Genomic DNA, 12,078 nt, shown 5'->3' with positions numbered 1-12,078 from the left:
TTTTGCTGGATATAAAATTGTGAGTTGACAATTCCACCCTCTCCCCAGCACATCACATTTTAATTTCACTCCTCCTGGCCCTAACAACTTCTGATGAGAAATCTGCAGTCATCTGGAGGGTTGTTTCCCTTTTCTGCTTTCAAATATTCACCTTTAGTTTCGGTGTTGCTATGATTTTAGTTTTGTGTGTCTGTGTGGGGTTTCTTGGTCTTTATCCTGTTTAGGATTTCTTGAATCTCCAGTTGGAAGCTTCCAGGCATTAGTTCTTTTTTTTTTTTTTTTTTAAAGAGAGAGGGAGAGAGAGATAGAGAGAGAGAGAATTTTTTTTTTTAATATTTATTTTTTTTTTTAGTTTTTGGCGTACACAACATCTTTGTTTGTATGTGGTGCTGAGGATCGAACCCAGGCCGCACGCATGCCAGGCGAGCGCGCTACTGCTTGAGCCACATCCCCAGCCCCAGGCATTAGTTCTTAAAGTCAATTTCCTATACTACTATTTCTCCTCTCTGCAGCTATGAGGGCTCGGATGCTATACCTTCTGTCACTGTCTCGCAAGTCCAAGTTTCTCCCTTCCCCGTCAAGTTTTCTCCCAGACTAGAGAGTCTATCCTCGTCTGTCTTCATGCTCACCCACTCTCTCCACCGTCTTCACTCTATTGCTGATCTCCCCCAGTGAATGCTTTTCTGTTATATTTTTTCAGTTGACAAATTCCTATTTAGTTCTTTATGTCTTTCCTGAGAGTTTCCATTCTTTCTGTTAATTTCAGGAATTTTGCCCTTATTTGTTGGAACATTTTATAACAGTGGTGCTAGCCTCTGTCCGATAAGCCAACGTCCGTGTTCTCTTGGCATTGGTATCTTCTGGGTTTTTCCATGTGAGTCAATTTTCCTACCCCCCACCCCACATAGGCCAAGAAGTATTTTTTTAATTGTATCCTGAACATTTTGATTATTGTTACGAGACTTCCAGATCATCTTAAACTCCCATAGAGAAAGTTGGTATTTCTACCTCAATGTGTATTAATCAACCTACTTGTCCTCTGGCTAGCACTTGTGACCAATCTTCTGTAGACTGCAGTTGCACTATCAGTTAAGTTTTCAAAGTCTCTGCAGTGCCATTGGGATGTGTGCCCCACACGTGCACCACACCCTGTGGCCAGCATGGGGCCTGGCAGTGGTTTAGGCCATATCTCATTTGTCAAAGTCCAGTTTTGTGATTTCAGGGTCACACTTCCGCATCACAATGCACAGGTAAGCCCAGGAGTTCATAATGAAGTTTAAGACTTTACTTCCCAAAGCTTCCCCAGTACTTTCCAGGTAAATGGGGCTACCCTTCCTCATTACCTGGGCAGAAAGCTGGTATCTTATTTATGCTGCTGTCAGCCACAGAATCTATGATCACCCCTGTTTGGAGGCAAGTAGGTGAAGGAGAGGGGATGTGGGGAGGAAGCAACTGGGGATCATTCCACCTCATAGAATCACAGCTGCACTGATCCCAGACAATAGTTTCCTGCCCTGGGAATTTTAGGATCCTGCTAGATTCAACCCGCTGTCATGACAGGATTGCTTGAGTTTCACAGTGCAAGAAAGCAAACAGAAAAAAAATCAATAAGCAATAATTCCTGTACTTTGTCTGAGTATTATAATAATTGTTTCTGTTCCTTCAGCCAGAACTTAGGATTTCTCCTAGAGTTCTCTGTATCTATATTAATGCCCACTTCTGGGCTTTATGCTGCGTTGAGTTTAGGCCTGGGAATGAGAAAGAGGAGAAAATGAAAAATTCAACCCTGGTTCAGAAGGACTTCAAACTCTTCTTTCCCAGTCTACCTTTCAGAGTCCTCAAACAGCTGCTGTCTGCCAGGTGCTCTAGCTGAATGCAGTGGAAGACACTGGGTGAGCGTGTCAGCTCCAGAACTAGAATCTTACCCACTCCGTTTTACGTCTTGGTTGTTACACAGCAACAGGCAACGACCTGACTCAAGAAGCCATCATGCAGTGCACGTGAAATAACCCATTCTTTATATCTTTTCTGCAGGAAGGTCACCAGATCCAACTCTAAGATAGCTGCTACCAGTTCCATGGCAGACTAGTCTCTGCTTTCTTATCTTGCCCCCCCCCCCCCAAAATAGATTCCATTCAAGCATTGGAGTAATGGAAATGACAGCAGTGAAAACCGTAGAGGACACTCACTCAGTCGATGGAGGGTCACTCTGCCATCAGGTATAATGTGCTGGGAAGAGTTCTGACATCTCATTCTCTCATGCCCTGACTGCTCGACCATCAGTCAGAAGAGCTAAGAGAATCAGGGAGACAAGTGCAAGGACAGGATAAAACTGGAAAGTGAAAATATCCTATGGGAAAAATTTCCCTCCAAGTTATTCTTGTATAGAATTCCCAAAAGAAGGGTTATTATGCCCTTGAATATACAGCATTTCACCAGCAAGCAGCATTTCATTCAGAATAGTCTGCAAATCTGTTTGTGTAATTAAACACTCATTTTTCCTAAGGGAAAAATCCAGAGATGTCAATCAGCTCCTCTGGCTTTTATGAGCTTTGCCCAACAGAAGCAAATCACTAAGAAGCAGCTAACTGTGTGGATACCATTTCACACCTACAGGGAGGAAAATATTGGAAGTGTTTGTGAAGATGAGTCAGCAGGAAGTGTCCAGACACTAGTGATGAGAGTTTAAACTGGTACAGTCACGAGGGATGGCAGCCTGGCAGTGTGTGGTTAACTGAAGATGACTATGCATGCAACTCTGCGATTCCATCCCTAGGTACAAATACGAAACTGGCTCTCACATGTCGCCATCAGGAGACCATACTGCTGAAAACAGCCTGTGTACCCCCTAACACGATTCTTAGTCCAGAACTATGGCTTATTCATAAAAAGAGAACAATGCATAATAGTTACAATAAATAAAGCAGAGTGGTACGCATCAATGTAATTAAATTTCAAGACCATGATGCGTGAAAAACAAAGTTGAATGTTCTATATACATTGAGAGATTTATATAAAATGGTAAAGAATACTCTATAAACAATTGAAAACCATGTACTGTATATTATTTTTGTAGTACAACCAGGTATATATTATGTACTGTAACCACACTATATATTATTATAGACACACGGATGGTCATGTTTGCATAAAAAGACATTTCAGTTAACAAAGGACTGCATTCACATCAGTCACCCCCTAAGATTATAATGGAGGTGAGGTCACTTGCCATTGCCTAGTGACATTGATCTGACTGAGGTGCTATGGTGCAACACACTTCAGATGGGTTCATGGTGATGTGGGTACTAACAAAACTACTGCACTACCACCTGTATAAAAGAAGAGCACATACAATTAGGTACAGCACATGCTACCTGAGAATAAATGACTATGATATCAGTTTATGTAGTCTCTATGCTATTTTTTTTTTAATTGTCAGGGCATACTTCTACTTATTTTTTTTTTTTTAAAGTTAACTATAACATAGCCTCAGGGAGACCTCAGGAGGTATTCCAGAAAACCATCTTGCTCTGTGAACGTCACTGCCCCTAGATCTTCCAGTGAGACAAATGTGGAAGACAGGGACACTGATGATCCTAACCCTATCCAGGCCTAGGCTAATGTTTGTGCCTTAGTTTTGTTTTAATATTTTTAGTTGTAGATGACTTTATATTTATTTTTCTATGCGGTGCTGAGGATTGAACTCAGAGCGTCACACGTGCCAGGCAAGTGCTCTAACACTGAGCTGCAACCCAGCCCTGTGCCTTAGTTTTTAACAAAAAAGTTTTAAAATAAATATCTTAACAATAGGAAAGACATATAAGAATGTCCAGAAACAAAAATATTTTTGTCCAGCTATAAAACGTGGGATTTTTTTTTTCTTTGTGGTGTTGGGAGTCAAACCCAGGGCCCCCACGCCTGCCAGGCAAGCCCTGTACCACTGAGCTGTACCCCCAGACCATGAGTTTGTGTTTTGAACTAAGTATATAAAAGAATCAGAAATCTAAAATATTAAAATATTTATAGAGTCATAATACGCTAAGGTTAATTTGATACTGAAGAAAAAATGTTAAGAAGTGTAGGGCCACCTAAGTATGCAGTGATGACAAAGTCTGTGGTGGTGTACAGAATGTCCCTAGCCTTCTCGCTCACTCACCACCCACTGACTCACCCAGAGCAACCTCCAGGCCCATGTGCGCCCACACGGGTGTGCCATTTTGATTTTTTTACGGTGTATTTGCATTCTATGATTTCTATGTTTAGATATAAAAATACTCACAGCAAGTTTATAGTCTTCAATACAGTAACACTCTGCTCAGGACTGTGGCCTAGGACCCACAAACTGTACAGCACATAACCTGGGTGCACCGCAGGCAAACTGTGTGAGTACACGTTGTGATGCTCACACAATGACAAAGTTGCAGTTTTTAGACTGTATCCCTGTTGCTAAGTGACACATGATTCGTATATGTAATAACTATAAACACATATGTGTTAATGAAACCACTAAATTCAGGACAGTAGTTGTCTCCAGAGACGGGGAGCAGGTTGAGGAATAATACACGAACATAAACCCTATCTAAAGCAAAAACGCTAAGTTTGAAAGGGCTTGGTATCAGTCCTTGAGTGTTTGTATGTTATTCTCTTTATTTTTGTTTTCCTTGAAAAAAGATTATAAGTACATAAGTTGCTAACACTCAAATGCTGGAAGAATGATATTCTAAATGAAAGAATAAAATTCTGACAGTGGTTTAGCTATACGCACAGACATGCACAGCTCAACCAGCAGAAGTGAGTCACACCTGACACTACACACTGCTGCGCTCTACATGTTGATGACTCCCTCTCCAAGTTACACACTGGAACTTACACCCAATGTTTTATTATTAAGTGGAGGGGGGCTTGGGGAAGTGATTAAGTCATAGGATAACTGCACTTAAAAAAGTTCAATGAACTCTCTTCTCTTTCTGCCACATGAACACAAAAAGCAAATAGGCATCATCTATGAGGGATAGCCCTTCACCAGACAGTGAATCTGCTGGTACTGTCACCTTGGACTTCCCAGGATCCAGAACATGGAGAACTGAGAAAAAAATTTCTGCTACAGTATTTTATTAGAGCAGCCCCACCGCCTGAGACACACCAAAATATTTCAGCATATATTTCCAAACTTGAAGGTCATTTTCTTAAATAACTATAATATCACTCATTATCACAACTAGTGTAATTTTCTAATATCATATATCATCCAGTGATATGAAAAAGTTAAAGATATACAACTGCCAGATGTCAGAGATTACAGGTTCAACAATCACTGACTGAAGGTACATATGGGACTTGTGGACTCGATCACTCACAGCATTTTGCTGTCACCGAGGGCCTAAGCCCATAAACTGGGAATGTTTTGGTGTGCAATTGATATATTTCAGGGCAGGAAAAACTATATAATAAACTCCAGAACTATAGTTTCTTAAAATAGAGTTTTCAACTTTCACATGTGGTTCCTTAGTCCTAACGCTGTATGTTTCTAAAGGTCCATCTCTGCTCAGGTGCTGCATTAACATACTAAGGCCTGCAGCGACTCTTCATATATCACTGCACAATTCTGTTGCACTACCAGTTATTAATTCATAACCTACCTCCAAAAATTATTTAAAATGACTAGTACAATTTATATTATTTTTGAAAACTTAATGAAAATTACAATTAAAGAACAAAGATACAGGTATTGGAAGACAGGGAGACAGATAACTGAACTAGAAATTTCAAATAATATTAGTTACTGTAATTGGACACTTGATTTTTCTGACAACCAAAGCAAAAATGGAGACACGATAGGGTTTTGTTGTATTTTTTTCATTAGCTCTTAAAAACCGCTTAAGAATTAATTAGCATATTTGAACGAAGAAACTTGTACACAAACCTGTATGTTAAAAAAACTAACCATTACATTTGTTAACAATGATTTTATAAAAGCTAGAAAAATATCCTTCATAGATGATCCTTATATACATCTGTATTAAAAAAAAATAAGGGCTTATAATACAATCACAGTTCACTGAATGAGTTTCTATGTTACCTAAAGGAAGAGAGGTTAGATGGGTAGCTTTCTGGCAATCTGACTTGATACTGAGAGAAAGTTTGAGGGACAGACAGACAATATGTCCCTCTGCATAATGTTGTCCAATGACAGGGACTGCACCCAGGTTGTAACTGAACTTGGTTTGCACACAGCATAAGCGTGTGCTCATTAGTTAGTGGTTTGCCAATCAGCTCATAACCTCATGTAGGAAGAGACTAAGAACACACCCCATAAACACACACCGTTTTAATTTCCCTTCACTCCAAACAGGTTCAGTGTCCTGTTGCATAAGGAAACGAACAAAGGAAGGATTTTGGAAACCTATGGAGACTAATTTGAGATCTCCTGATCTTAAAATCCATAGGAGAGAGGTAACCTAGTGTAAGAATCACACTGCACTAATCACATTAGACACACAGGTAAACGCATGTGTGCACATGCAAAATTAGCACGCGGTATCTGCTTCCTCTCAAATAGTATTTCTCAACTCAACTGTCCTTTCTTCCTCTCAGCCCTACCTTTTCTGAGAAGCAGAGCAGTGTAAATGAAAACAGCTCAGGTCTCTGTGATCTGAGACTTCTTTATCTCATCCTCAAGTGCTTAGGATGGCTTCAAACTGAACAGGGTTCAATGGATATAGTGGACTTCCCTATTACGTGCTTGTATCTCAGATCTGTTCTCCTAGACACCAATCAACAAGGATTTCTATGCAGATATTCAAAGTTTGCTGATGAAAATTAGAGTTCAAAGTTCTCTGTGTCCTCTGTGCCAGGTGACGACATCTCCGACAGCTAGACATCAAAAAGAAGCATATCCAAATGCTTGATAACTTAGCAGCAGCAGCAGAGTGACAAATAAAGAAATAAAGAATGAACTTTGTACTGGATGTCAAAAACGCAAGGGCGCAGGACAGACCAAGGAAGAAATACTGATGTGTGCTTTTTTTTTTTTAGGTGGGCGGTAGGGGCTAATGAGGATTGAACCCAGGGGCCCTCAACCACTGAGCCCCGTCCCCAGCCCTATTTTGTATGTTATTTAGAGACAGGGTCTCCCTGAGTTGCTTAGGGCCTCACTTTTGCTGGGAGGCTGGCTTTGAACTCGCGATCCTCCCGCCTCAGCCCCCAAGCTCCTGGGATGACAGGTGTGCGCCACTGTCCCAACTCCGTACTCTTTTCTTGCACACACTCTTTTCCTATATGACCACGAGGCTTACATTCCCAAATACTGGTTCTCAGCTCAAGAGAATTCCCAACCTCAGGGAGAAGTATGCAGAGACCCACGTACACTGTGTACATGTAAGTATGTAAGTTAACTAAAAATGAAAATGAAGAGCATCAATAAAAAATTACTCCCAGGCTGAATCAATTTAAAAAATACACGTGTAAAAAGAAATGCACAAGGGCCCCAAGACCAGAGCTTCAGCATGAGTGCTGAAGAGGTGCTTAGATCCACGATTCCTGCAAATCCACCACAGGCCTTTTATTGGCAGGGTGAGAAGGGTCTTTAAAGAGTATGACCATACGAACCCCAAACACGACCTCCTCTTAGCTCAGAGCCTCCCCTCTCCAGAGGGGAGCAGAGTGACAAATAAAGAAATAAAGAATGAACTTTGCACCAGTTGTCAAAAATGCAAGGGCACAGGACAGACCAAGGCTGTCCTCAGTCTCCAGTACTCACCTGGGCTCCCCACTGTGCGCTCATTACCTTATGGGTCTTCCTCTTCCCTCTCAGTTGAAGACTCCGAGACAAAAGTCTCAATCACTCCAGCGCACACGGATAAACCACTGTATGACTGGGCTCCAGAACACCCCGCTCTTCTGGGATTTACAGGCTAATCAATGGGATGGGACATACCTTTGACCTCATGACCATGTGACACTGTTCCACCTGACCTCTGAGGTCACCACTCTCAGGACACATCACCCTTCTAGAATCACAACTTTTTTTTTTCTGGGTGGAGCTGGAGATCAAACTCAGGGCCTTGGGCATATCAGGCAGGTGCTGTACCACTGAGTGACATCCCCCGCCATGCCATAGATCTTATGTGTCTAATAATTTTAATCTCTTTGCTAATATCCCATTCCCTCCTGGCTCTCTACCCACCAGGACAAAGTGTCTTTCAAATCAAAGTCATGGTGACATAAAGAAATCAGGCAGAGGGCTGGGGATGTGGCTCAAGTGGTAGGGCGCTCGCCTGGCATGTGCGTGGCGCTGGGTTCGATCCTCAGCACCACATACAAATAAAATAAAAAGATGTTGTGTCCACCGAAAACTAAAAATAAATATTAAAAAAAAAATTCTCTCTCTCTTTAAAAAAAAAAAAAAAGAAATCAGGCAGAACTGGATTAGAATCATCGCTCTATTGACTGGTAATGGTACAACTTTCATAACCATGGAACACTTGTTTATTATCAAAGGGAGTAGACATGTGTATCTGTCAGGCACTGCCACCACCAGTCATGGAATACAGTCCTCACTGGCATCCCAGGGGAACTGGTTCTAATACCCTCCTTGGATGCCAAAATCCGTGGCTGCTCAAGTCCCTTTTATTAAACAGCATAGCATCTGCACAGAACCTATGCACATCCTCCCATCCACGTTTTAAATCATCTCTAGATCACCTGTAACACCTGACAAAACAGAAGTGCTATGTGATTAACTGCCACACTGTATTGTTTAGGAAATAATAACAAGAAGAAAAAAGAAAAGTCTGTACTGTTCAGTACTGACAGAATGGTTTTTCCCTGAGTATTTTTAATCCACAGTTGGTTGGATCCAGAGGCGTGGATGCGGGGGGGGGGGAGGCTGTCATTTCCAAGTTTCAGGCACAATAATCCCTCCTATGTGTATGAATCTACAAAAGGCTTCTGAAGTAATTAATTCCATATCATCTTCATTTTACCAAAAAAAGGGGCTGAGGCTTGTGCATGATCCTCATCTGGCAGGGCCTAGGGAGATGTCAGCTGCTGCTCTCGAGGCCCAGGGATTACTCAAAGCCATGTGCCTGCTGTGGGTTGGGACTGGAACCACGGACTCCTGACACTCCACTCACCTCTTCCACTACAACTTCTCTCTCTCGTTCCACATTCCACTCCTCTTTGGAAGATGCCTCATCTACGACTTGTGGCTTCCTCCATCAGCCACTGGCAAATGCCTCTTTGGCCTAAAGATCTCATCCTGACCTCTCTCTCTTCACATCACTTACTCAGAAGCCTGACTAGAATGTTCTCATTAACATCTCTCCCTTAAAAATAATGCTTAAGAGTCACCTCTCTTGTCAAGACAACTTATGGGGAAAAGAATGACAGTCTTTTCAAAATATGATGCTGGAACAACTTGCTACCAACATGCAGAAGAACAAGGCTGGACCCCGCCTCACACTACAGACCCAAACTGACCAGACTTAACATGAGAGCCAACATTAAAACTCTGAGAAAAAACCATGAATGTCTTTGTGACCTTGCATTAGGCAATGGCTTCTTGGATATGATACTGAAAACATAAACGATGAAAGAAAAAGCACATAAGACGAAATTAAAATTTTGATTTCTCAAAAACAATACTTTGGAAAATGAACAGATGCCCACAGAATGGGGACTAAATCTTGTGAATTTTATATCTGATAAGGGACTTATACAGACCTGTTACAACTCGATATTCAAAAGACAATCCAATTAAAAAATGGGAAAAGGGCCTGAATGGATATTTCTCTAAATACGATACAGAAATGGCCAAGAAACACTTAAAAAGATGATCAACCTCATCATTAGCCACCAAGGAAGTAAATCAAAGTCAAAGTGTGAGGGTTGAGGGTACAGCTCAGGGGTAGAGCACTAGCCTGGCAGGTGACGAATGGTTCCACCCCCATCCCCAACCCCACCCCAGGAGGTGATGCTACCACGGGACACTAGGATGGCTGGAACAAAAGACAGAGACAGAGGGGTCCTCAAATGATTGCACTGGGAAGGAAGAGTCACCATGGGATCCAGAGTTCCAAGTGCAGACCCAAGGGAAGCGAAAGCCTGGGGCTGCACAAAACCTACGTCCACACATTCACAGCAGCATTAACTGTGACAGCCAAAGAGTAGAAATAAATGTCCATCAACTGGCAAATGGATAAGTAAGGTGTGGTCCACCCATGATTCCATTTACCTAAACATCCAGAACAGGCAAATCTGTATAGAAACCAGGTTAGCAGTTGTCTACAGCTAAGGGGGACAGAGTGGCCAGTGGTGGGTAAGGAATGTGGGGTTTCTTTTTGGGGTCACAGAAATGTTCTAAAATTCATTGTTGATGATTGTACAACTCTGTAGGTGCACTAAAAGCCATGGATATATACTTTCAATGGATGAATGGTATGACAGGTGCATTATATTTCAAAACACTACTAAAAAAAGTCATCCTTTATGAAGACTTGCTCTTTCCCCAGCCACCAATTCTTAAGATCAACACAGCTTTAATGCAGAGCTGTAGCTACTTGATTCGAGGAGAATAGAACATGTTTTTAAAAAAGCGTCCTAGCCTTGAAGAGACGAAAACAGAACTAACACTAGTTTGGGCACCAACTACTTATACAGCCAAGTCCCACCAAGCCCTGGTTCCCTCATGTTTGAGCTCCTTCCTTGGCTAAATCAAGTCTTAGGAGATACTGTAATCTGTACAACTTTGAACTTCGCAATGAGTTGGGAATTCTAGGGGACTGGGATGAGGAAAGAATTCAATGTTCTCATAAGAGACTTCTTCAGGAAAGCGCCACTGAACTCCATGGTGCTTTGCTAAATCTGGGAGATAAGCAGATGCTCCTCTATGTGCAAAATCTTAAAATCGTGAAGCAAGAAGACAGCTGTCGTCGCATAACACAAATAGCGAGGCAGACTATGTGTGAGTGGAATAAGAATTAGAAATATTTATAAAACTATTTTACTACTATGTACCATAGGATAAAGAAAGGCCTCCTCACCCTGAACAGTGTTTTTATTAAAACTCCTACCAATCCCCACTAGAAGAGCAGAGGTCATTTATGTTCCAGGCGCTTCATACACATTACTTCCTTCAAACTTCAAGTACCCTGCAACTTACTTACTGTTGTGTTCATTTTTAAAGAAAATGGAGGCCGAGGGAAGGCAAGTCATCTGTTCACCTTCCAATGTGCTTCCAACTGGCTTCTGTGTCCCCACAGGGAGCTGCCTCAGAGGACAAGTCAAATGCCAGGGACATGCTTGATTTTAGATCTTAACCTGTATGTCCCAAAGAAAGCGGACGACCTTGCCAGTTTCATCTTTGTTCCACTCTTTTGAACCACACTGTGACAGCTGCTCATCAACACTTGAGGCTTGTCACCGCTGTATGACACCCACATGGTGTCTGTCACCTCCTAAGCGTGGTTCCTCCAAGTCACCACTCCAGCTCACCCTTCTCCATCCTGCCATCCACCCACATCCCTCTGGCCTTGAAAGCCCAGCTGCCTTTGCCCTTGTGGAGCTCTCTCGGGGCACCCTTTGTGGAAATTCTCTTCCAACTCCCATCGCGTTTCTTGAGTAACAGTGAAACGCCCACTCTGAGCCAGACATCCCGGTGGGCTCACAGTTACTCAGAATTATTTCTTCACTGCACAGCTGAGGGTCAAGGGAGTTAGTCCTATGCATGTTACAGCCTGTGTATAAAGACTGCTCAACAGGCTAATGTGCCTGCAAAAAGCTCTTTTCTGCTAAAGAAAAAAATCTTGGGCTACAGATGTAGCTCAGAGATGGAGACGGCTTGCTTAGCACATGTGAGGTCCTGGGTTGAATCCTCAGGCCTGAAAAGGGGAAAAAGAGCTGGGGGAGGGGGATGGAGGGATCAGAGTAGGAACAACACTTGACTCATACTTTCAAAAACTAAAGTTAACTGAGGGTGAAAGGCCTTCTTGGGTTCAGTTTATGAACTCCAAGAAAAACAATCTGCCTGCCATTTATTAATTTATTCCCAATTCGAGTTTTAAAAAATGTCTCCACTGT

General features: G+C 42.1%; 1 protein-coding gene across 6 annotated transcripts in view; it reads right to left on the bottom strand.

Annotated features, from left to right (window-relative positions):
- The window catches only part of Tmcc1 (transmembrane and coiled-coil domain family 1), a 175,448-nt gene that overhangs the window by 54,290 nt on the left and 109,080 nt on the right, over positions 1–12,078 (bottom strand). Inside the window, exon 1 of one of the 6 annotated variants that reach the window (XM_046425440.2) lies at positions 7,760–9,933. The exons of the other annotated variants lie outside the window; for them this stretch is intronic. Within the exon in view, the coding sequence (XP_046281396.1) occupies positions 7,760–7,783 (24 nt within the window). The 5' untranslated portion in view covers positions 7,784–9,933. Of the gene's footprint in view, positions 1–7,759; positions 9,934–12,078 lie in introns of those variants that run through there. 6 annotated transcript variants of the gene reach the window in all.

Source organism: Marmota monax, unplaced genomic scaffold (assembly GCF_021218885.2).
Source record: "Marmota monax isolate L192 unplaced genomic scaffold, Marmota_monax_Labrador192_F-V1.1 WCK01_AAM20220418_F8-fsc00028, whole genome shotgun sequence".
Taxonomy (NCBI): Eukaryota; Metazoa; Chordata; class Mammalia; order Rodentia; family Sciuridae; genus Marmota; species Marmota monax.
Note: the sequence above shows the minus strand (reverse complement) of the source record. Positions and strands in the feature narration are given on the sequence as shown.